Source organism: Dufourea novaeangliae, unplaced genomic scaffold, assembly GCF_001272555.1.
Source record: "Dufourea novaeangliae isolate 0120121106 unplaced genomic scaffold, ASM127255v1 scaffold149, whole genome shotgun sequence".
In the NCBI taxonomy this organism is placed as follows: domain Eukaryota; kingdom Metazoa; phylum Arthropoda; class Insecta; order Hymenoptera; family Halictidae; genus Dufourea; species Dufourea novaeangliae.
The window spans coordinates 71,921-98,111 of record NW_015374025.1 but is presented as its reverse complement, the minus strand read 5'-3'; the positions used below and the strand labels follow the sequence as shown (position 1 = coordinate 98,111).

Sequence of the window (26,191 nt, the reverse complement as noted above, 5' to 3'; positions counted from 1 at the left end):
AAAAATCGACGTACACTTAAATTAAGGAAAATTAATCTAGGAAAAAATCAGGAATGTTAATAATATTTATGCCTCACATTGATAGGCAAGTAGGTAGACAGAAAAAAGATACGTTAAGATAAATAGGACATATGTTAATACTATATGTGAAAATTCAGCAAATTCCTAAGGCCTATCTTATTCCTGTCGTTTATAACAGACGGCATCTAAACTCTACTTAAAACCTCAATTTGAAGGACAATTTTTTGCCTGTTCGCATGAAATGACATATACCAATATTTGAAGATTATTGTTAATTAAACGAGACCATATTTAGTAAGATAATCTTAATGAAAGCATAATGACTATGCTTCATTAACGTCTCCATTTTATCGTACTTTACTCGGATTCATTAAATACAGATGGGTAAAATCCACTGTTGAATTATTACAATATTCTGATTTAGTACTAGTCTAATACACCATACATAAACCCATAATGGTCAACAGCCGAAAAAAAACAAAGGAAGTGACACCTGGGCTGAAAAACATTCAGGATTCCCCTCATTCGGAATTTCCAGAGCCAGGGCCGTCCGTGGCGGGGGTGCAAAAGGTGCCACCGTACCTGGGCGGCCAAACTCAGGGGCGGCCACAGATAATTTATTATATGTAAAACTTGGACTGATAAGAATAATAATCATAAATTTTCTGATGATTATGAAAATTTTAGACCAACAGAATTTGATCAAATTAATATTGTGTATGTAATCTTTGTAATAGTACTCATATACAGAAGAAACTAGGTATCTTTATGGACAGCCCAAAATAGCACATGACATTTAGCCATATTTAGTGGATTGAATTCGTGTAGGTAATTAATGATCGCTATTTGTCAACCACAACATCATTATTACAAACATTATGCGTTAGTTTCGTACTTATATGTGGTATAAAATATTTATTTTAAATAAAACCATTAATTTTTCAAGGATCTTTGTTTCATTTTATGAAAATAAACATTAAAAAATATGTTTTATTTTCATAAAATGAAACAAAGATCCTTAAAAAATGAATATTATATATAAACACTGCATATCAAATTTTTAATTGAATAATATTAAATTAACAAGGGCGGCGATACTGTTTTTGCATCCGGATGGCCAACAATCCAGGAACGGCTCTGTCCAGAGCCCGAAGATCACTTGATGAATCATCGTCAAACTGGACTTACCGCTGACCGCGAACCTGTTTTGAAGCGTAATCTCGTAGCGGGAAAACTGCGCGAGCGCATACCACCAAGGACACGCATGTGTAATCCACATTCGCTCGTAGAAGTTTCGTTCTGCGACTCGTCTCGTGCGGACGCGCGGTCACCGTTCGAGAAAGCCGCGAAACTCGACAAAAATTCGTGGATTACGGTAAACACGCAAATGTGATTTCAAAACATTGCGACAAGTTGTAAAAAACAGTATCAGCGACGACTTCCGGCACACCTGAACCAATCGCAGAACCGCCTGATAACGCCGACCAGGTGCCATGTCAGTGTTCGCCTGTTGCATTCGTCGGGTGAGTTTCATTATTCCCGTCACGGACGCTTCTCGTGCACTCTAACTATTCAAGCCAAGTTGTAACGCGTTTGGATGACTCGAGCAGACCTGACTACGGTCAGTAAACACTGTCAGTGTTAAGGAACGCTGACGATAATACCGATTTCTGGACTATAACGCGTTTTTACGGGCGTTGGCTTCTTGTGCTACCGAAGTTTTTATTTAAGTCTATTACACTTTTAAACTTTCGTCGTTGTTAACTCTTGACTTAATTGAAAAATCGAAGGCTTAGTAATCTGATACTGTGTCTCGTTCATTTTGTTTCATTTGACGTTTTATAACCACAGGTTTTTGTTTATGTTAATAGGGAAAAAATTAGAGGACAAGATTGGTACCTTTCCTTAAAATTTCGTTCTTTTGATTGTTCTTAAGAAATCTTTGGACATCCAAGAAACAGGTTTCGCACAAGTAGGTATACATAAAATTTCAGTCGTACTTAATAAGCTTCGCCCATCAAGTTTCACTTATTTTCAAGTGACAAGCCCGTCAATGTATGCTATCAGATTGTTCGAAAACAACACACTTGTAATAGCACGTGGAAACAATAAATAGAGTAGAAATTTTATTTCATAAAAGCACCGTTTTACAACTTAACTTGTTTGTCTACTATCTAAACAAAATTTACAAGAATAGGATCCATTAGAAGCTCAAAAATCTAGAAGCATCAAGATACGTGTACGATTTTCAAATTTACAATAAGAAACCTCTGAACCTCTCGAACACACCAATACATTAAAGCAAACATACAAGAAGAAGATACAAAAGTATCGTATTATATTTCACCATACACTGCTCAAAACAATGCCACCACTATTACCGATCTCCTAATTCTTTTAAGCAGTGTACATATCGTTGAAGACACTTCAGCTAAAAGATCACGAATTCAGTAAACTTCGAAGCACTGATTAACGAAGATTCAGGTACGAAAAGTAAAACAAGAAAATAAGAAATCGCTTGTTTACAAGCGAACAAAAAAAATCGGTATCACGTCGATTTTTCTACGACCACGGGCTAGCCTTAATTCTTGCTCACCCCTGTCGGTCAAGTGGCAGAATCGGTAAACAGAAAAACGAAGTTACGTTGCGCGTTGCGGGGCACGTCGGGGACCGGGAGCATGTTCAGTGTAATGCGCTAGGGTGAACGGATACATTTTCCGCTACTTAACGGATTTCATGCTCAACTATCAAAGAGATCGCGTCCTTGCTCTAATCAACGCCTGTATTAATAGAACGCGACTTTGATTCTGCGAATTTTCTTGGAATTGTATCCATCTCTCCCTCTCTCTCTTCTGCAGTCATTGTTTCTCTATGGCAGATGCACAATAAAGTGACACAAAGAAAAAAAAGGGACAAAGACTGGCTAGATTGCCCTTCGAAGAGATAGTTCGAAAAGAAAGGTGCTGTAGCTCGAAAAATTGGCTCGTGATCAAATAAGGTATAAGGAATTACTTTTATAACGAACCCTTCTTTTTATAAATTGGGAACGTTAATTCGGTTTCAAACGTGGTTTCTTGGCCGAGCGATCACGACCAGAAATCATTGATCCAACGATATCTTTTGGAAAATTCGTTTCGTTTTTACTGTTTTGACGCGTTGCAGAGTCATCGAAGAATGGACGAAACACGTCAGCAAGCATTACTGCAGGAGGCACCGGAAATATCATGGGAGAACACGTTAGGCGCGCCGAACGGGGTGCCCTTTGACGACGATACGAAGGAGCTTCTCAGGACATGCTTGGATGTCTCTGCACCGTCACCCACGACCCTGGCACAAATCATCAAACGAAGCGAGGTTTTCCCTATAAACTTCCCGATTAACACGACAAGATGCTCCGCTTTGAGGGACAGAGGAATTTCCACAGAGATCCTCGAGGTTCGTCCTTCAATCTCTCAACTAGAGATTCCTGTTCTCACTTTTCCTTATTATGCATTGTTTGAAAATTTAATGTCAGTCCAGTGCGAATTTTTTACATTCATAGACTACACAATCCTTTAAAATTCAATATAAACGTTCAAATTTGCATGAAGTTCAATGAGCTTTTTATTGTTAATTTCGATGAACCAGTTCATACAAATTTATATATTTGCATAAGCATGCATTCTCTACTTATACTAATTAATCGTTCACTATAATTTGAATGAGTTGACAGTAGAGTTTAAATTTCAAATGTCTTTCTTAGATATTGATTAATGTACGCTTTCGATTTTCATCGAAATAAATATTGATATTCTCGGAATATATTTACTCTTAAGGACACGAATGGTGTATTCCGTACACCACCAGTATGGATACGTTTTCTATTTCTCTAAATCTTTTACTCGAATGATGTTTTTTTTCATGTTAATTATCTGCCATTAAAAATGGAAAATTGTTAAATTAGAAGAAAAACAATAAGCCTGGTGATGCCTTTTAAAATTACGAAAAGGAATGGCGTATTCATGTTCCGTGTCCTTGAGGGTTAAATTATTCACTCATTGGTGTAGACGATAGATAGAAAATGTCGTTATATAATCTCTTCTGATGGTTTTCTATCTTCGATTGCAGATGAATGCGAATTCGGTTTATCCGCTGATACACGAGGCAATGCTACCGTTGATCGCGCGATGGCTGAAACACAAACAAACGTGCGGCAGTGCAATCGAGAGAGCAATGTACAAGGATATGGGATTGATACAGTTTATTCACCGTTTGTTGGAAAAACGAGCGGTGCATTTCTATGGGTCGGACGATCGATGGAAATTGATTGACGGGAAGACGGGCGTCGATGGATGGGAGCACGTTGGTACCGATAACGAGAAAGAGCCTCTGGTGTGTATATTTTTATTCGAATGATTGTTCGTAAAATTGAACAGAATATAATAATCGAATTCTTCATTATTAAATACAGTATGTACAAGATTATACACAAATTGCCATACTATTTGACTTGCGTAACACAATTTCATTTCGATAGAACAAAAGCCTAGAAGGTAGCACTTAATGGGTGACATGTAGAATACGACCTCCATTTTGTCTCGCGACCTGTAGTTTAATTGAATCGTTTTGATTGAGAGTTCAAATGGTATGACACTGTGTGCTTCGAGATAAGAGCTATACAATTGTACTCTTATGTTTTTCGAACGTAGTTTTTTTTAGATATTGTAAGATCTTTATATTGGATATCGTTAAATTGAAATAAATTGAAATTTATTGATATAAAATTATGTGATTTAAAACTTCAGTTCAATTAAATTTAAATCTTTTCGAAAACAATACGTAAATATTATCCAACAATTAAATTTTCCGAAACTGTAATGGAATTTACATGCTACTTATAGTAAATACAGGAACAAACAAGGAAATAAATTGTATCGTGACAGAGCTACCAGTTTTTAAATTTTCGAAAGCTTGCATAAATCTTACATTCAGCTAACGATATTATTATACTGAATAGAAAGTATACATATTTGTTCCTTTCCTGATCATTACGTTATTTTCATTGATAGTTCAGAAATACCCTCTAAAAATATTAAGTGGCATACATGGTAAGAATACCAAGGTGTCTTTTTTAACTGAAAACGGTCCAATATCTTCTAAGGAACTGAAGATATGAAAAAAAATGTTCTTACAATAGTTATTTGGTATCGGAGGGGAAACACTACGTGGTACAAACAATTTTTATATGTAGAGTAGTGGGGAAAATTTCAAGGTCAAGTCAATTCTCTTAAAAGAAATGTCACATTTAATTCGAATGTTATATCGGATAAAGAATATAGCATTCCGTTTTAAAAAAATTAGCTTAGCCTTGAAATCCCCCCACTGGGTAGATGTACCTGCAAAAAACAACTTTTGCAAGAATGTATTTTTCATGTATTTAGTTCCTTAGGAAATATTCCACCCTTTCCAATTACAAAAAGGCATCCTGTATACTTACCGATTAAAATGAATAACATTTAGACAGGGCATGAAATAGGGGATTAATTATAGTTGTTCTCTTTAACGACAGGTCCTGACGAAGTGCTTGTCCTACGACGAGATCAAGCTGTCCGCGATGCTGGCGATGTCCTCCCACACCGAATTCATAAACGACGGCTCGCGACAGAACAGAGGCGTCGTGAGTGCCGATCCAGACTCCATTCAACCGAGAGGAGTCATTATAGGTGTCGTGGGAACAAGGTTTCGCTATGTTTATTTAACGCTCACCGTTAACAAAGCTATCGAATGCACCGGCACGTTGCATTTTCGCGTCGAGTAAGCGCGCGTTTCACCTTTCGTACCACTGTTCGCAGATTCAAACGGCCACGGCTCATGGAATACCAAGACATTCTTATCACACCTCTGCAAAATACCTTGGAGAACGGGTGAGTTGTTCAACATCATTTACAAATTATATTTAAAATATAAATGCAGTATAAATAAGAATTCATAATTGGAAATAGTTAAGTTTGTATTAGGTGTAAGCATAATAATGGCTCTCGCATATGTACGAGCTGCAAAAAAAAGTAACGGTAATGGCTTCAGGGTTTCAACGTCAAAAATTATTCGGCGTCTTTTATCGTAATGATCGTTAGAGTGAAAATTTAATCTCGCTAACTTACTGGATACAATTATTCTAATCTACATTACAAAGTTAAATATAAAATTTATGTTAACAATATGGTTTAAGGATACTTAGATTTTTACAGATAGTTCCAAAGACCTTTAACAATTGGACCAACAAACTGTCTATTTGTAATTTTACTGTTTTCCATTTGTCGATATTTTTTTGTTCTTTCGAGTTCAAAATTCTTAACAAGACGGTAGTCCAACTGAATTCGCAAATTTGCAAAGTATCTCAATGATTCTTACCGTTCGGATCGTAAGGTATTCAAACGGAAACTACAAAACTCACTGTGGCATCATATTCTAGACTCCAAAAAGGACCAACGTTTTAAATATTCGTTACAAGTTACAAAACAAGACATTGGGAATGTAAATTAATCTATCCGATACCTAAATTTATACAAAATTTTACCGTTCAGTTTATTGACTTTTAATATTAGTAATTCTTAAAGCATTATATTAGATTAAGTTCTTATGTGAATACACCAAACGTAATAAGTTAATTGTTTATTCTTCATGGTATTCGTATAGATACGGACCACCTAACACAGGCAGCTCAGATGGGCAACGAGATATGCGTCTTTTATGGGCGAAATTTTACGGCGAAGAGTACCTGCCACTTTACGAGGAAACAGTGAAGCGTGTAAAATCGAAGGAGAATAAGAGATACCTTTCATTGTCGAGTCAGACAGTCTTCGATATCGAAAATTACATGAAAAGAACACTGCTCACCGTCGAGATTATACTTCTCGAAGCAAACACGAGAGCTGAGAAGCAGAATACAACCGCCTTTTTGCACGTTGTAGGATTTGGTCTCGGTTAGTAACGAAATTACTTTTATCATTAAGATAATTACATCCTCGGTGTCGGTATTACCGACCGAACATTTAGAATCACCCTCCAGTTTAAGAAAACTAGAAATTTCATTGTTAAATAAATAAATTCGGGTAGCTACAAGTGATTAGATATGTATGCAGAAAAAGATTTAAAATTAACAAAACCTAGTAATTACCACTGGACGTATCAAATGAAATCAGGATAGAACATATGCTTGCTTGAGATTGTAATAAACATCGAGAGACGCAAAAATTTCAAACTTTCTACTTAGAAATTCTAAGCATAGTTTTCGTCGACGTAAAGATCCGAAACACAATTTTCCAGGTGTATGGAAAATAATTCAAGACCAAGAAATATATTTCTTGAAAACCTTCGAGATCGCCATCAGGAAGATGAACAAGAAGCTAAGATACGTCTCCGATATAATGTTCGCGTACTTCGGACAGCAGAAATGCGGCGACGCAGGAAATGGCGACTATCTCGGAGGTTTGCTAACGATTTCCTTTTGCTATCCCAACAAGAATGATTGCCACAAATTACCCGTAATCTTCTTCCAGATATAAAGATTCATTTCGCTCTTAGGGAGCCACACAGCAAACTATTCAGATCCACGGACGTAAACAAGCTCCTCGTTGTGACTTACGCGTGGGACGGAAACGCGCTGCCAGGTCTGTTGATTGCTCTCGAATTACTCAATTTTCGATATTGACATACAAGAATCGATGATGGAAATCGATCTTTTCGTAGGGAACGAGTTTTGGAACAAATTCCTAGCATCGAGCGGTGATTCTGCGGCGGCGTGTAGTTGCCAAATAGCTGAATTACACACATCAAGAATTAATCCCCGAGCATGCGGCGCCAGCGTGCACGTGGCCTCAGCTGAGCACGGTATTTTGCACATATCGGACTACGCGAAGCTACATCTTACTTAGGTGAACTTCTGACCACGTACTATGAAGGGACGGTCATCGAAATGGACGTGTCCTTTGGAAATTCGATTAAATTTTAACTCTAGAACAGGGGTGAGAAACTGGCCGGTAGGCTGAATATGGCCTCTAGCAATACTTGCCTGCTCAAAAGGGTCGTAGGAGAATGGTCCCCTATATTATTATAGTTGGGAGCTGCTAAGTTGCCGAGCTCCTACAAACTGAACGGTACAGGGACAAGAAACGAAGTTGTTTGCGGCACCTAATCCCCTCTGGGGATCCCCCACTAGCTGGCACACTGCATAGGCGTAGAATTTTCGTATCCGCAGGGGATAAAGTGTGTTGTCCAGAAGAAGTCGAGGAATTCGATTGGTTATATCCTTCTAAGCCCAGCTTCTCTACCAAAACCGTGGGATATTGGACACACGACACACGTATTGTCTTTAATGGCCAGCACGATGATATCGATCAATCAGACCATGCAGCACCGCGTGACGAAGGACGTCAGGCGGTGTGGGCGACCTGCTCCTCTTGCCTCTGTGCCGTCCCACCGATCATCTGAGCAATGCACTTTATCTTTTCTTAAATATGTTATTAAAGCAAATTTTTATTGTTTTTCTCAAATTATAGCAATGGTAATTAGTAGCAACAGGTTCATTAAAGTTACATTTCTTTTCGTCTATGAACAGTCATTTTTTAAACTGTATTTCTTCCGTACAGCATTGATTTTGGCTTTTCTCTCTCTGTTGCGATATTTTGTATCTTTTGTATTCCATAATATCGATTTTTTTTCATAAACACTGATTAACTCATTGAATTTGTTCCTGGACCAATCTTTTTCCCTGGCATTGTGTTTGTCGTACGACAGTTCTGTATGTAAATGATAAAATATTAATACAACGGAAAAAACAGTAAGAAAGAAAAAGGTATGTCATCGACCCACCTCGACCGCGCCCGGGCTCGAACTAACGCCAAAAATGCAGCAACAGGTTCTGTAGGTAAACATCTTACCACTATGCTACGCATTCGGTTGTCGACACTGGTCATTTTTTAGTATATAAATGCAGACAGTCTGACGTTGACCGAATTACGCAAATGACAGACTTCAACATTAAATATCTCATAAACTAATGATCGTATACGGTTGGAACTTCGCTAAAAAGTTAACGTGGCACTTGCGAATCACTTATGAGTCTACGTTTACGCCAGTGCGATCGATTTATCCTTCTATCTTATTCTGTTTGGTTGCTTGTTCTTGGCAACTTCTGTCGCGCAATAGTCTTATGGTTATGATTGACTCAGCCAATAACGACAATACGTGTGAATGGAGGCGGTGCAGCGAATTTGATTCGTCGGCAACTTATGAGCTCCCAACTATACCTATTTAACTACTCTGTCCATAGACGTGACAGTGAAATTTTTATAAGTGGTAGCCAGAGTTGGGCACAATTTTATTCGAATAATACATACTGAAAAACAGCAGTATCTAAGGACGTCACTCTGAGCCTCAAACAGTTAATGAGATTAAATAATTGTTTGCCAAATGTCGACTCATTCATGAAGTATTATTTTATTATAAAAATTGGAATTTCCACGTTTACACGATTAAAAATGACAAAGTACTTTTTTTTCACTTTTATTCATTATTTGAAACTCTTTATCCAGATAATGAATTTGCCCATGTCTGGTGGTAACAGTAAGCCATACGTCCCGAAAACATTAAGATGGTCTATTCGAAGGGCACTCCACCAGATCATGACCTTCCCTTGTTACCACTACGGGGTTGACATTCGTGTAACGACGATTCTTGTTCAGGAGAGGGCTGGCCCGCTGGGCACCATCGGTCAGCGAAGACCATCCCGATCACCTCGCAGTCAGAGGAGCCGCAGCGCGGATGTGGACTGTTTGAAGAAGTACACAGAGAGACGAGTGGAAGAGAGACGGCACACAGACGTGGTGGACACGAGCAAGCTGGATCCCTCCAGGTGGATCCCGCTGACGAAAAACATGAGTCGTAGCCAGCCAACGGCGAAGAAGTCGCCGCAATCGTCGCGGGACGACGAGAAACGTCGTTCGGTGTCGATCGACGTCGAGGAGACGATCAGTGATATATTGAAACCGTGCGCGATCGCGCCGAAGAAACTGACTCCTACGAAGGAGGAAGAGCCGAAGGGAAACGAGGAGAAAGATGAAACGGCGTCGACGACGACGGCGGCCATATACAGAACGACGACCGGCAGGAGTCATAGCGCGGACGTCGGACGCGTTAAGAATGAAAAGCTCGTCGAGGAACGAAGGCATACGGAAGCTGATCCAAGAATGATCGCGACGAGGTTGACAGAGCACATTTTCCTAGTCAAAAAGAAACCAATGCCGTGAACGATATACATGTACCATATATAACAAATCACAATAATAATAATAATAATCGATCAAATTATCAATCGTTAACACGTGAGATAAGTACCGAAAAAAAAGAAAACGTTGCACTAACTGTAATCAATTATAAAGGCGTCGTACATGTTACTATGTTTGTCGTATGCGAATTTAATGTACATATAACATACGTGTAGTCGATGTCGGTCCGTTGTGTGGATAGAAATGTATGTGGCACGGATGCTCTCGTTTTTCGGTAAATATAAACGCAAAATGCATTGAATTAACGGAACGTTTCTGGCGTTGCACGCGAATCGTATCGTGGTCTCGTCAATGGGTTTCTGAATACCAAATACCTTTAGGTGGCTACCGCAAATTAACACCTCAGGGTTCCGCTACGACGCGTCTCCATTCGCCAGGATCAGCCACAGCGAAATCACGAAATACGCGGCTGCCAGGTGGATGACATTCATCAAGAACCCGTCCACGTGCCCGATACCGCGAACGAATCCGGAAACAAAGGCGTCCTCCTCCACGACCGAAGCGAGTCGCGATGATTTGCAGCACGATGACGCTAAAAACGTGTCGCCGAAATGGGAGCCAATAAGAAAGTTCTCTCCGATGGCGTCGCCGAAGGTTGACAAGGATGCTACGCAGAAGAAAGGTCAGTGGAAGCGCGATCGATCCTTAAACATCAAGAGCAATTACTCGGAAACCTATATAGAAAATAGTGAAAGGCTTGGAAAATTTGTTTAATCCGCCATGTGTTAACGAATCAACGTGATCGACGAACGCTGAGTCATTTTTAACTAAGTTTCATAGTGAACAAACTAGTTTCGATTAAAATCACCTAAACATCGGAAAAAAAAAACTATAAATGCCCGTTTGTAAATTAGATGGAACTACATTTATTTGTACAACTTACAAAAGTACACAACTTTATTTATCTGCTAAGGTGTAAATTCCTGTTTACTTGAACTAAACTTAAACAATTGTATTGATAATTACAGACGACGAAGGGTCCAATCGAGATTCACCGTCAACGAAACTGTCCCCTGACTCGACCGAACAAACTAAGACGCTAACGCAGCGTATGCGAGATCTCTACGACTTTAAAACGGAAAACGAATGGCCGAAGAGGGCAGTGAATACTCGACGCGAAAACATGTGGATCAGCAAAAGTAGCAGCGAGGAGGATAAATCCAGTCAGCCTGTGCGCAGAAACAGCCAAGATTTAGAATTCAATGACAGGGTAAATGTAATTAAGGTGAGCTGCTACTGATCTATGAAACGAAACATTTAGTGATTATTTTACTTAGGCTTGACATTCGCTAACGCTTGAGGGACATGACACTTGAATCACCCAAGTTGGAAAGATACTTTTTATTTATACTACACTGTTATCTCCTTGAAAAAATAGTAAGCATATGCAAACTATCAAGACATTTTTTATACATACAAAATTCATTGAATTCATTCGTTTCTGTCATCCAGATATAATAAACACACGATAGATATTCCATTTCCAGAAAGCAAAAATACATTTCATCTATTCTTCACCAAAATAAAATAAAAGAATAAACGTCGCAACAAAACTTGTACACCCTACCCTCATTGGTCATCTACTACTTGAACAACTTGACCTGTTTCTACTTGAATGTCATGGCCCTCAAGCAGTAACAAAAAGAAAACTTCGTACACTTTCCCCGCTAAAACTATTCCCAAACCCGCAGCTAAGGGACACGAAGGTGCAATCAGACTTCCAAAAGCCCAAAGTGAATACTCCTGAGAAAGAGGATCGCCAAAAGCGTACGGAGATCCCCAACAGTGATTACGAGGAACGTCTGAGGAAATTCAACGAGAGGCTCAGGCACAACGAAGACCTAGGTTCAGCGAAGCCAAAACTGAAGGAAAGGAGAACGCATTCCGACGACCACGACGAGAAAGTTCGCCGAGCTTCGACGCGATCGACGCGTTCGACGCGTACGCAGGGTTCGCAAGATGACCGTCATCCGTTCGAAAGAAAAAGGCATTCGGACGCGGGTAGCAGACCCAGAAACAGCCACGCAGAGGTGAGCCCGATGAAAAGGGATTCTCGTACGAGCGACGCTGGCCACGCAAGTCACATCGGGACCCATATGAAGCGTGCAAGTGTTGATTGCAAGAGCACACGGCAAATGGTAGAAGTTCCACCGCGAAGAGCCTTCAGCCAAACCGAGGAGAGACCAACGACGCCAGTGCCACCTGTCAAATGGAACAACGACCGTTACGCGGATGCTCGTTTGAAGGTACTCTCAGAACGTCAAAAGAGGGACAGTACGAGATACAAAGTGTATCTGACATGAACAAACACATTTCTCTGAGGAAAATCTATCGTACTCTCTCGAGCAAAATCGAATCGAGAAAATGTACAGCGATTCTTCTTTTGCTTCTTCAAAGAAACACGAGGACACTAGGTACGAAGATCGTAACTGCGCTACAATTTGTGATTGACATAATTAATATTTATTTCGACTGGACTCGTTTGTTAATCCGTAGTATGGAAATTACTATTATAAAGTGTTACGTGTAACCATTGAATGATCACACCCCCGATACGATACCTTTTTGCCACCTTCAATGTAAAGACGTTTGAATGTGTATACGCCGGTGACCGGAAGTTTCTACATAAGGGGTATGATTTGGTAGCGTTACTATACCGTGTACGACTGTCCGATTCTGTTACGATTGTAACTCAGTACGAATTACAAAAACAAAGATACACCTAATACTATACAAACGATGTAATACGATTTAACTAATAAAATATTCTTTGAGAAAGACAACGGTTCGATCGTCGGTGAGCATTGACGTAAATTATAGTTTATACATTCGTACTTATAGACTTTTTAACTACGGAGGACTAATCTTTTGGTCTTTTCTCAACGTATCAACTAATTTCTGCTTTCTTGACTAGATTGTTACTCGTTAAAACGACTTAAAACAAACGTGATTTAAAAGGAAAAAAAATAAACATTGCATTAGTACTAAATAATCTAGAATTAAAACCAACATATGTACTTATTTATAAAGGATGATTCAAGTAACGTGTTACAAGTCAACATCTTGATGGAGCATCGGACAATATTTTACGGCTATTTTAGGCCTAGGGCGCCTTTAAGCCGTCTTCAAGGCGTCATTGGGCGTCATGTGCTATCTGGGTTGTTTCCATGAAAACTGACATAGAAAATGACACATATTTTTTTCAATTTCAAACGTCTGTAACCCAGTCATGTATTAAAAATCGACTTCTATATTTAAAGGCATCTCAAGATAATTTAACATGTTCATATTTAACTTGATTTCCTTTATTTATTTATGCAAAAAATCGTAATATTAGAAAAGACTCAAACCAACGTTGAAGTATAACAAAATTATGTGCCATAAACAATGCATGTAAATCCTTTTATATCCTGATACCGTTATTAAAAAATGTTAGAATGTCTCCATCGATCCAATTGGACCATTGTTTAGTAACAATTAATCTAAACCATCCTGTATAAAAAAACGTATTAGTGCTCCAAAGTCAAAGTTGTTTCTTATTGTTACTACTTTCAATCAGGTCGATCGACTATTCGCACGAAACAGTGACGACCGACACAGTATACTTAATATCCCACGTTTTCCTAACCTTTACTTCCGTTCGACGTTTCGGAAGTCGTTACGGAAACCCGGATTCGAGTCTTTGATGAACGCAACCTTTGCTCGTTTTCTCACTGGAACATTATGAACTGGTGACGGCAATGTTTTGCAGTCTTTGCCTTGAACCGACTGCTCCTCGTCTTCCCGTTCCATCTTCAACCTTTTCTGGCCACAATTCGGGACACTTCCGTTCACCGTGGACATGTTGCTCAAAGCCGTGTTCGCTGGACAATTCGTTAGGATGTTCGAGTTGGTTACCGCTTGCACGTTGATTTGGGGTGACTTTGGGAAGGTCGAGGATCGTGGAGGACGTATCATGCTTCCGTTCGTCAGTGCACCAGTTGGAAGAGCATTTTGACCAATCGATGAGGGTGTCATGCTTCTTTTGTTCATGGCGGCAGTGACGCTGTGACCGCCGGGCGCGATCATCAGCAGATTGTTCCCGTTTTTGTCGCAGGCCACGTGAGAAACCGGATGCAGTTGCTTCTGCGCGGAGAAGCTCGTTCTGTACCCGTTGTGATTATCGGTAATGTGTTTCTCTTGCTTTAGAAAGTTCATCGACGGCTTGTTGGTATATATGGTCGAATTTTGAGAGTTGAACGACGGCTCACATTTAATTCGCACTTCGTGTTGAGCCATCTCGTTGCGGTCCTGCGCCTTCTGCCAGTCCAGGACGTTGCTTAGAAGCCTTATGTACCTGAGACAGATAATATTTGTATTGATTGTTTGTAACATGTGTGAAGACTTAACCGATCTATTGGTTAATCTGCATCAGGGTAGAATGAAAAAGAGCTTCACAGGCTCTCAGGAGGTACAGAATAGCTAAAGTTAATAATTGTAAAATATTTTAGTTCTTTCAGTTCAGTTTATTTATTTAGTAAAATAGTACCACTAATTTTTTAATTATTTATCATATATGTTATTACATTGTTCATCATGAAATAATAAAAGAGTCTCACAGTATTACTTAATGTATTGATGTGAAGATTAAAGTGGACATAGTTTTATTTAAATAATGAACCAGACTTCGGATGTTTGTACAATTTCATACGTTTACGAACTAATTTATAGAAACTAGAATTACTTAGAGATATATTTGCTTTGCCAACAGTTCTATTTGAATGTAAATGCATATGAACTTTATTATACTGTAGAAGAGTTATTTTATTGTATTTTTTACATTTAAATATGTCTTAAATGTAAAAATACACATCCGGAAACTATAAATAACCAATGGAAAAAGTGTAGTATTTACATACTCACTAGAGGAAAGCTATTATTCTATAATTATAGTTCTAATGTTGCTTCAATTAATAATGAGCAACAAGCTATATCTTCCACTTGTCATTGAAAACTGTTATTGATGCGATGCACCAATATATAATGACCGACTATAGTTCGTGAAATTTCATATTTATTATTAGCAAACAAGAGATATTCTTGTTTCTCAACACCTTCTTACATTATTAAAAAGATAAATATTTCGATTATAAACTATATTGTAGGTTTCTTAAAAAAATGGCGAATCATTTACTGGTACAAATTCGTGCATCTTTGAATTTTCACATGTATTTCAGGTTCTAGAGTACTAAAAGCTTAAATTACCTTATCGCCAAACGCAAGATTTCGTTCTTGGACAGTTTCTTGTCTGGTGGATGGGTCGGAACCAATTTCCGGAGTTCTGCAAAAGCACTTACACGAGGAGTTGGCGAACCGAGATTACCACCCCCAGACGATGAGATCCCGTCTAGCTACGAAATTATTACAAAGGATTTTAAAAATTATACAAAGATGTAAGTACAACAAAAGGTATGTAATTAACCCACTGTCAAAGCCGAAAAATAACTTCTTATATTGTTACACAACTTAAAATTCAACCTGGAAGAGGGTAATAGTGAGGATTGTTAACATCAATTAGAAACGTAGATTTAATTGTTAGGTGAATTAATAAGTAATTTATTATCTTGAACCACATAAGATATTCCTTTCCAAATCAAAAACATTTAAAACTAGTGCTAGGCTAGAAAGGTATACTAAATGTTATACTCTATTGTTATCTCATTAAGAAAACAGTAGACTACTCATTGGCACACCTTATATTTGAAATAAGACCTTCAATTCAGTCATGAATCATGTGCATGCACTACAGATGACGAAAGTTTACTGTTTAATAACAGAAATTGTTCTCTAGTAATCCTTAAGTCGTATTCATCAAACGACACTTTAATATTAATTCCAAAATGTCTCATAACTAGACTGCGGACATTTATACAAATTCAAACTTTCGTAGACAAATTTTGGAAAACCAGACATAAGCAGATATTGACTTTCTTCATCAATGGTTGTACCACATTGGACTTAATTTAATACATTTACTAAATATCATTGAAGTCTCTATTTTATTCAGTTCTACATATACATTCACTTATGCTATAAATACATAAAGATCCACAGTCTACTCATAACAGGTTAAATTTAAAATACAAAAACCGGACGTTACGTAGGGCTCATCACTGAACTGAACGTGCTAGGGCATATGAAATGACTTTCCTGTTGCTAATGTAAATCGAACAACCAACATTTCACCTGTACACCAACAGGTTATTGAAAAGTGAACTGCAACTTTACTCACGGAGTTGGTACGGTCCCGTCGTTTCTTCCCTTGATCGTCTTCGTCGTCCGTGTCGTGGGAATAAAATTCATCGGAAAGGGTTGCCTCCTCCTCGGTGTCCCTCGGCGTACCCGGGGAATCCCCGACTTCCTCCGCGAGTTCCCCTTCGGCGGACAACAGCGACTCCGCTGGAGAACCGTTCTCCGTGTCTACGGTACCTCCGGAACAGCCATTGTACGTCAGCATCGACTGCAATTTATTAATTACTCGTCTCGCTTCCCTCACACTCGAGCAAACCACTCGGATCATCCGTGACAACCTTAACAAGCTACGTAGAACCGGTATTTCGAATGGTTTACAGCCGTGCGTCACACGATGAAATGCTCGATGACAGAAGCCACGGGGAAATCTGGTTAAATTATCGCGGACAAAATTAGCCTACATAGCGCCAACAGGATGCTCGTATCGCACAACCCCCTCTGCGCTATTGTCCCTGACATTCAGCAGATACGTACTATGCGTACCAGTCACACTCGTTCATAGTAGTTTCTATGAATTTACATTCGTGGACAAACCATTCGGAGAACTTCGAACACGTGAATACGTTGAATTTTCTGACAATATTTTCGGACACAACAGAAACGACGGCGAATTGAACCACGAAATCCGTCGGTCTTGAGAAATAATATTCGAGGACAGAGGCTTCCTGAAACTTTATGTAGCTTGTAATTGAGAATGTTTTCCAATTTCAAGGTACGCACGATAAAAATCACCGTCGCACGAAGTCGAATCCAAACGCGTTAACAGGAGATGTACCGATATTAAAACGCATCGTGGCTCTTACCATATTAAGGGATGAGTTTTGTTCACTGTCACGTTACACCCACGAATTCACAACCGATGAAAAATACTTGGCGTAAATTTCGCAAGGACACGGTTACATGGAGACACTTTTACTGACAGATTTCCCGTAGTTACGGTTGTAGCCTGGCGTTAAACCGACTGACGACTCCAGACGGGGCCGATTTAACTAATAGAAAGTCCGGTACAACCCCCGGGAAAATGAATTTTGCGAAGGCGGAGCGCAGGCCTCATGGGTGGAGCTCCTCTCCGGACCGTCCCATACTGCTCCATACGTATCCAGCATCCCTCCGCTCTCCGGAGACCCTTAGGTCGCTGTTAGACCGTTTCTGTGCTGTATAAATACAACGAAAGGATAACAAATTTTTATTTTCCTTAAAATAACTCATTAGTAGACTGCGAAAGTGTATGCATTAGGGTAGAACGAAATAGAGACAGATCTTTTTTTTATTGTTCATGACATGTAATGAAGCAAAAGTTACCTTTTACAATGGTATTTGAACGTACAAAATTTTAAACTTGATCAAGAAATTTGTTGAGCTACCGCAAGCTGCTCTGACTATTTTTATCGATGATTATGAGTTTACCATGATGTTTTCAGTAATTTACTTTTTATTTTCACCAGATAGTTTTCCTTACTATGTAATACTAATTTTGGATAAAACAGATTTAAGAGTAGACTAATAAAATCATTTCACAAGATTTCTTTATTTCCTCATTTTATATTGTGAACATCATTTTGTTACGTATTCTTGAACATATTTTATCTGCCTTGTTACATTAATCCGTTCTAGAAGGAAAAACGTCTAATAAAAGAATGCTAATAATTCTAAATAAATTTCTAATTACATTTTAGAAGGCAAAATCACCTTTGTCCTCAAGACTATGGAAAAAGTAACACACAACACTTTTAAAAAACCCTAAAAAGAAACAAAACGTTAAAACTTTAGAGCTCTTGTAGCAACTCAAAAATTTTATTTACCAAGACTAAGCTTTATAAGCTTAATTTAAAACACTAGAGTCATGGTTTTTTTCACTAGAAGAAAACAGTCACACAATATTGATTTTTTCGTTCCACCCTTGTATGGTGCATGCTCGCAATTTTAGATACTAGATACATGGACAAACTTGTTTCCTATAGTAATGGTTACAGTACGTTAATAGTAATACGTGAGGAATATTAAACTTTATTAGATTCTACAATTCAGTACATTATGCAAATTGAAAGACGTTATAAATTCATAAAACATCCGAAGTCTATTTATTAGTGTCTCTTAAATCAGCATGCATATTTTCAGGATTGTTTATAAAGTTCAGAAAAGAAAAAGATATTATATTATTATGCAATCCTTAGGCTTTATTTCTTAAGTTGAAACGAAATAGGGATGTTTATGGAACTTCAGATTTTTGTAGATTAAGTTTGGAAATAAAATATTTTTCTCTATCGATGATTAATATGATTCTTAGATTATCTGTTAGTATAGTGATTTGAAGATAAGATAAAAATTTTGTTGTACTTCCTTAATGCATTTATTCTATTCCGTTTCGTATTTTTATACATACTATCAATGAATCAACTTTCAAATTAAATTATAATCAATCATAAAATATGATTAGAATATCCCTCGTTGTCGACTGACTTGATTTATTTGCAACTTCTCCGTCTTCTGTGAGAAAAAATAAAGGATTAAAATGAATAGAAATATTAAAATAATTTGTATTTATATTAGAAATTCGAAATATACTAGAAGTAACAGCTTCGAAGATTTTCTTTAATCTGCTAAAACTAAATCGCTGTTTGTTACACACATACAAAACGGAACAAAATACGATCTTCGCCAAGAATTAATAAATAGATTTTTCTTCAATTCTGTATATTAAATTTTTTTAAACATAATAAAAATAAATTGCAAACAATCTATATATACTCATGAAACATGCTCACAATTCATGTTCATACAACGTTCTTACCCTATTCCACTCGATTGTTTCATTAATCTCCAAACAATACATCTGTCATCTGTTTCATGAATAAATAATTAAGAAATTCATTCTTCCTTCACACAGGTGTTGCATCCTCTGAGTAACACAAAATTATATAAAAGCTTAACATACTGTGCCAATTCAATGACAAATTGTTTATTTACAGAAATCATCATTCGTTCGCACAGAAGTGCTACATATTCCCAGAATCATAAAATTCTTCATTCATTAAGTCAAATTTACCAATTTCATAAGAAACCATTTACCCTCTATATCCCAATATTGTTTATAATCATTGAGAGTTAAAGTTATTGAACGAATTAATTTTTTCTTCTTATTGGAAACAGTGTCCACTCTCAGGGTATCTAAACAATTAGATTCATATTAGCCGTATCCCCCAAAAAGTCAACGGGGGACACAGAAGCGGGAGAAAAAAAGGGAGCCTTGTTTAATATACATTAGGGGTGAAAGTTTAGCGTGCCCCATCCGCTGTCAAGTGGCCACCAGCCACGAGCTGTTTTATTGTGACACCTCCGGAGGGTGCTACAGATTTTCCAACGGGACGAACAGGGGAGGGGCTATCATCGTGCGATCCCGATTAAACGATTAAATCTGCGATCATGCTCATTCGAGCGCTATTACTGGCCAATCTGCGTGGGAGCTGGTCTAATTTCGCCTAAGCGATGAATGATTGTAAAAACGTTAAAAAACAATCGTTTACACGTACACTAAATAATCTATAAATTGTGTTATTATATTAAAAAGATGCCATTAGAACAAAACAAAAATTAAATTATACATCGCCAATGGAAAATTTTCAATAACTATGATAGTTTTCATCGATTTATATAATATAACCGTCACAAATATATTAACCGTCATCCACTACTCATTTTTCCAAGTTAATTTGTCTCTCGGTGTCATATTGACACAGTGGTAAAAAATTAATATAATGAAAAGGTAAATAGTTAAATTTGCAAGTTCTTTAAAATAAAAGTCACGAAGCCTCAGCTAAAACGTACACATGACAGACTAACATTATTTCTTAGGAGAAAAATTTATCAAATTGTCACAAGGGATGGATGAGGGTTAACTCCCAGCAATACCAAACCTTTTTTTGCTACATGAATTACGAAGGGGGATACCTTATACTCACCTAACAAAAATCTATGATATCTTGCAAAAACTTCATGCTTTGAACATACCGCAGCGGACAAAACTTAATTCTTTGAAGATTAATTTCTCTAACATTTTCTATATTAATTAACGTAGAGTAAGGATTTTCTTAAACATTATTTTCTTAAGCATTAATAATCATAATAAAATCGATACCATTTGGTGATTAATACAGAAAATGCTAGAAAAATTATTCTTCAAAGAATTATTACGGTATATCTAGAAATGAAAGATTTTGAAATAAAATATTCCATTAAAATTAACAAAAGTTATTGCAAATGAACAATTTTATAAGAAATTTTGTTAAGGATACAGTATTTATTTCTAAATTATACAGAAATTTTACTATAATATTTATTTTATTGCGTGCCCTACATAAACGTATGAACGTATAAGGCAATGTCCCTTTTAAATTTAAATAAAAGTATTTTTAAAAACATTTTAACTTAATAGTAGTTAATTTCATAGGAATTATAAAATGTTCCTATTTCTGCTCAGCGAACATGGAAGTATAACGAATTTATTGTTTAACTTTTTACATTAAATAAAAAATATACGTACTGTGCAGAAATCGAGACGTGATTAGAAATAGGGACATTGACCTTATAGTCTTAGAGTCTAATGGTGCATCTCTGTGGAATCGCAGAGATTATAAGCACAACAAACAACCAATAAATTAGTTTTCCTTTTACGACGTATACGATTCGTATGCAAGGTATACTAATATTTTGATTACTCGATACATGACTCATGCATCTGTATCAAAGATAAGATTATGTGTGGCAACGAATTTGCATCATTACTCATCGTGTTAGGTAATAATATCTCAATATTTGAACTCGCTCAAATTACGTCAGCGTACTGAAATGTTATTAAGTTCCAAGTTATTCAAATAATTGGATTCCTGTGATCGCGTTTAAACGAAACTTTAGCTGGTTCCGAGTTGAAAGAACGAAGCTTATTTCATGTCGCGCGAATGACGATAACGAGCCTCGATTAGATAAAAACGGGAGTCGATGTTGTTTGTTCTTTAATTGTGTAGGAAGCATCTTCGAGGCAGATGTTAACGGGATGGAACAGGAAGGAGGTGGAGACAGATTTAGTCATGAACCTCGGTGCATATGACGCACAGATAACGAAAGAATGACTCCGTCACAATCGCTTTCTTACCCGTTTCAACTCGAAGAACACGGAACAAAGAACAGTCCAAAAGTTTCGAAATACGAAAACATTTTTTCGGACTAATCTTTTCTATCGAAGTTAGAAACATATACCGATATATTAGGTAAATGAAGGACTATAACAATTTTAATAACAGCTATTTCGTAAAATAGTAAATAATAAATATTTTTTATATCATTTTTTTATTCATATTTCGTTGAAAATATTTTCATGACTATACATAAGTAATTTCAGTCTCGAGTCCCTGATCACTATCTCCTCCGTTTCTTCCGATGAAGGAGATTTAATAGATTTTTTTTAATGCTGCTATTAGGATCCCACTTTTTAACTTTATCGTAACCTTAATCTGGAAATAAAAGGCGTATAAACGACACGTGCGTCACCCTTGAATGGAGTCGCGTGCCTTATTCGCAAGCGCAGTCGTTAGGGGTGACTTTTTTTCAGTCTTCGATAATCCGTCATCGCGACCGCATATGGTGATACTTGTGCAGCAGAAATGCCTGGTAAAGTACAAACAAATATACTTCAACATTCAAGGACATTCGAATTGAAAATTTACATTGTAACAATTAGTCGCAGAGAAATAGTAGTTTTCTTATTTTATGCCAACACTGGAGCTACGGAATAGTGTTTTGTCCTTAATATTCATTAGTTTTGTTTCGCAGGTACAATGAATAGAAGAAGAAATCCTTGAGAAATAGAAGAAGAAATCATTAGTAAGATAATAGATAATTTTATGACATAATCCAAGAATCTATAGAATTAATTTAAGATTATGGACGTGTATGTACTATTTACCTACTATATGAACAGTTCACACGCAAAAGTGACTAACTCCACCTTTTAAATTTTTTCAATTTTTACTGCCAAAGCGCTTGATTGTTGCTTAATTTTAAATATTTTAATATTTTATATTCATACATTTTTGTACAGTTAATCTTTTTGGAAAATACACAGTTCATATTAGTGGCACTATGTTCAAAGGTTTGACAAGTATTAAAAACGAAGAAATACGGTTTACTCGACACCAAGGTGATTTATTCATGATGAAAATTCATACGTGTCGAGTGAAATTCCCATCGAATCGAGAACACCACCCTAAAAACGCAACGGTCATAAGCGCGGCAAAAAGTCGCGTGGGGTGGGTTTTGTAGCGGTTTCCCACAGGTTCAGTAACATACAGCTCAATTTGAGCGTGCCAACGAATAGGAATTGGGTATTAGCGTAGTCCATGATACGTACTCGTGCGGTCATTGAATGATGATAAATTTCTGGTCTGCCCTTGACGATCGTAACGCGAGGCTGTGATAAGGAATTAAATAAATACTCTACTTCCAGTTTTACTTGAATGTGTTCAAAATAGAGCCGAAAGATCTATGAAGTCAAGTACATGTTTTGATACTCTTTTTAGTAAGTATTAGAAGATAGTACATTACATTATTAATATCGTATTCTAGTTTTCTGCTGAAATGAAAAAGTTTGTTATATAATAAATTCTTAAATCATGGATGCTGGTATCAAAAAGATCAGTAGGCTCTGATTAACAACACGTTTAAGTAATAATGGATGTATGTACAGATCGTGAATAGAAAATCCTGATTGCTTAAAAATAAAATATCCTCTTGTATAATGAAAATTCATGTATTTATTCGCCCAATACTGTGCACAATTCTTTTCGACACTCTTCATTACTTATAATTCTTCGTCTAAATAACAATTATACTCAGTTTTCTATTCAAAATACTAAAATCAACGGAATTCTTTTTTTGTCTGTGTTTTAAACTACAATTGACCTTTTCCAGGCCGATCAACAGTCCCGATAAATATTAAATGGAAATACGGGAGAGGTGACATTGATTTAAGATTCTTACAATGCGTTTTTTTTTTAAAACTTTCGAGGTGTAACCCATAAATCCAGAAAGGTATTGATTTATATAATATCTAATAATTTATTCTGCAATAATAACTTTGCTGTAAAAGGAGTTTTCTCACTTTAATATTAAATTGTCACCTTCTACCAATAAGATCATCCTTCCAAATGAGCCTTCTGTCCAGATGTACGCATACCCAAGTATCTATTCCAATTTTATAGGGAAGAAACTAAAAAAAGGAGAAATTTAAAACAAAATGTAGTTTCACCAAAAAAGTTAACTGAAGTAAACAAACCCTCTGCGATCTCCATGAGAACATACGAAAAAACGGCTGACACGCTGACAATTTTTGCAATTCGACAAACACGAGGGGGTTTCTTAACGAGTACGGTGTCGCTATCATGGGAGAATGCCACCGTATATCAGCAAGGTAACACGGACAGACCTAACGGAGAATGGAATATGGTCGGGCACGTAGAAGAATTATTGTCGGCAGGCTGTGCCAATAGAAAAGAGGCGTGTCGCTGGTTTTGCGCAGTGTCCCATGAAACGTCAACGCGTCCGAATGGAATCCCCATGGCCCCATGAGGGGGTGAGCACGGCGGAGCACCGCGACAGGGGCGGACGAGGGAGGGACCGAAGGGCACGAGGGTGAAATCAATTTTCGTTATCGCCGTCAACCAGCCGCTCCACATTAATCCCATTATTAGTGTTTGTTTTCCACGTGCGTCTCTCGGCGGACCAGTGGATGACTCCTGGAATCGAACGGAGTTCCGGTACATGTTCGACGGAACGTTTTCTGACAGCAGAGACGAGCAACTTCGTCGTCTGGGTAAAAAGTTTCTAATAAGAAGAATAAAAAATTTAGGAACGGTATAATAACACGAATGAACTGTTATAACCTATATAATTATTTATGACTTATAAAAGTGTATAAGACAGAATATAAATGCTATAAAAAATGTTTTGCATCGGCACTTTTTGTGTAATTAAATGTTCCGTTTATGCAACTTTGGGCAATCTTTGATTGAAAAACGTAAATAAAATAACTTACATATTATTATGTCGAAATATAAAAAATGTATTATAATACTAAGCACCATATTATAGAAGCCCACTACATGAGAAAGATACAGTAAAAAGATTCTGTGATTTAAGAAACAATTGGTATATCATAGTGCTTTAAATAGTTCAATTTCTTCAAATTTCAAAACCTCTTAGGATGTAAGTGGAGGAAGAAATAGTGACGAAAAAAATATTAAACAAATCTTTGAGATCCTCTTACATAACTGCAATATGAAAAATAGAATTCAGTAACGTAAATTCTATGAAAAAAAAATAGGAGTGAAATGTTGCATTAACACAACGTTGGATCCTAATAGATTAATATTATAACGACCGGCTAGTTTCGCGAGTGACTTTCACCAGTGGCCGGCTGTTTTTGTTAAGAATTAACAAAATATGGTTTTTGCTGTGTATGTAAAACAAGTTAGTAACATTGAATATCTGAAAAATACCGGTTGACACTCACATCACTCACATGACGCTACTGTAGCGTTATCGGTTGTTAATAGTATTAATGCGTTGCTTTAATTCAAAAAGTTCACAGCGTTTTTAAAAACAGAGTTAAAATCTATATTTTTCAATACTAATTTTTTATTTTCTACTGTTTTTACAATTACATACTTTCCATTTCTCAATTAATTTAATTGCACCAGGTATATAATTGTTTTAGATAAAACAAACCTGCTTCTGGATGGATTTTGTTTTCGAAGTTTTTCCATGATACAGAATATTCTAGTAATCTAAACAAATAATCACCTCACAGGGCAAATTTTAATTAATCGAGTAGGTGCTACTTATACAATTTTGCCAGTCGTAGTACCTAGTGTAATTTTTTTTACAAACTCGATAGAACGTAATAAAAATAAACTTTGTACTTATTCATACGTTTATTGGTATTTCACACAGAAAATCAAAGAACCTGGCAAATGGTACCTTTTCACCAGATTAAACGATTTTTCCTTCGTCTAGTGAAAAGGTAAGGAAGACAGCGCAAAGCATTACGAACATTCCGAACGACCCAATAGTATAATCTGCAGTTATTTTCAAAAAACCAAATGAGAGAAAGTTTCTATTGTTAAAACCAGGAGAAAACAATAGAAGTACGAAACATAACTGGCTACTAACATAAAAACTTATAGAAAGCCTCTCATAATTCTGAAAGAAAGATCAAACAGTCCACTCTTTGAACCTACTTTCTGCTATTCACGAAATTAGTTTCTCTATCGCAGCAAATGCCAATCTTTGCATGAAATCAAAAGTTCTTATTACCTGCTTCGTCTGTCATCGTGCAGCTCGATCTCGCCATAAACTGTAAATCCAACGAAGACAACGGGAAAGCTGTTTTTAGTTTAAACAGAGTTTCCGTTGTCGCGAGATAAGCTGCTCTTTGGTAATATTCCAAGATATGTATCGAGCAACGACATTCACGTACAAGAACAGGCTTCATGGATGGGCTA

General features: G+C 37.1%; 3 protein-coding genes across 5 annotated transcripts; 2 read left to right on the top strand and 1 right to left on the bottom strand.

The window, feature by feature from the left end:
• Positions 1-1,301: 1,301 nt before the first annotated feature.
• On the top strand, positions 1,302-9,789 carry LOC107189267. Of its 3 annotated transcripts, XM_015577759.1 has the most exons (11): positions 1,302-1,544; positions 1,893-1,993; positions 3,184-3,456; positions 4,129-4,392; positions 5,570-5,739; positions 5,853-5,924; positions 6,697-6,983; positions 7,327-7,488; positions 7,560-7,670; positions 7,750-7,934; positions 9,744-9,789. In XM_015577759.1, the coding sequence occupies exons 3-10, from the start codon at positions 3,196-3,198 to the stop codon at positions 7,932-7,934; spliced, it is 1,512 nt and encodes a 503-aa protein (XP_015433245.1). In that variant the 5' UTR covers positions 1,302-1,544; positions 1,893-1,993; positions 3,184-3,195; the 3' UTR covers positions 9,744-9,789. The 3 variants fall into 3 exon arrangements, with proteins under 3 accessions (XP_015433245.1, XP_015433244.1, XP_015433246.1); XM_015577758.1 differs by lacking the exon at positions 1,893-1,993 and having other exon boundaries at positions 1,490-1,544; XM_015577760.1 differs by lacking the exons at positions 1,302-1,544; positions 1,893-1,993 and adding an exon at positions 2,983-3,019.
• Positions 9,790-9,921: 132 nt separating this feature from the next.
• Positions 9,922-12,649, top strand: LOC107189268. The gene is made up of 4 exons (XM_015577761.1): positions 9,922-10,261; positions 10,667-10,968; positions 11,315-11,571; positions 12,038-12,649. The coding sequence occupies exons 1-4, from the start codon at positions 9,936-9,938 to the stop codon at positions 12,647-12,649; spliced, it is 1,497 nt and encodes a 498-aa protein (XP_015433247.1). The 5' UTR covers positions 9,922-9,935.
• Positions 12,650-13,976: 1,327 nt separating this feature from the next.
• On the bottom strand, positions 13,977-16,869 carry LOC107189279. The gene is made up of 3 exons (XM_015577774.1): positions 16,618-16,869; positions 15,591-15,736; positions 13,977-14,682 (listed from the first exon to the last, which is right to left on the bottom strand). The coding sequence occupies exons 1-3, from the start codon at positions 16,840-16,842 to the stop codon at positions 13,977-13,979; spliced, it is 1,077 nt and encodes a 358-aa protein (XP_015433260.1). The 5' UTR covers positions 16,843-16,869.
• Between the last annotated feature and the right edge of the window lie 9,322 nt (positions 16,870-26,191).

Coding starts and splice junctions, on each gene's coding strand:
- LOC107189267 (XM_015577758.1), top strand. CDS start 1,515: ATGTCAGTGTTCGCCTGTTGCATTCGTCGG. Junction 5,740..5,852: donor ATAGGTGTCGTGGGAACAAG/GTTTCGCTATGT, acceptor CACTGTTCGCAG/ATTCAAACGGCCACGGCTCA. Junction 5,925..6,696: donor CAAAATACCTTGGAGAACGG/GTGAGTTGTTCA, acceptor GTATTCGTATAG/ATACGGACCACCTAACACAG.
- LOC107189268 (XM_015577761.1), top strand. CDS start 9,936: ATGAGTCGTAGCCAGCCAACGGCGAAGAAGTCGCCGCAATCGTCGCGG. Junction 10,262..10,666: donor CCAAGAATGATCGCGACGAG/GTTGACAGAGCA, acceptor AAATACCTTTAG/GTGGCTACCGCAAATTAACA. Junction 10,969..11,314: donor GGATGCTACGCAGAAGAAAG/GTCAGTGGAAGC, acceptor TGATAATTACAG/ACGACGAAGGGTCCAATCGA.
- LOC107189279 (XM_015577774.1), bottom strand. CDS start 16,842: ATGCTGACGTACAATGGCTGTTCCGGAGGTACCGTAGACACGGAGAAC. Junction 15,737..16,617: donor GACGGGACCGTACCAACTCC/GTGAGTAAAGTT, acceptor ATAATTTCGTAG/CTAGACGGGATCTCATCGTC. Junction 14,683..15,590: donor ATCTTGCGTTTGGCGATAAG/GTAATTTAAGCT, acceptor TATCTGTCTCAG/GTACATAAGGCTTCTAAGCA.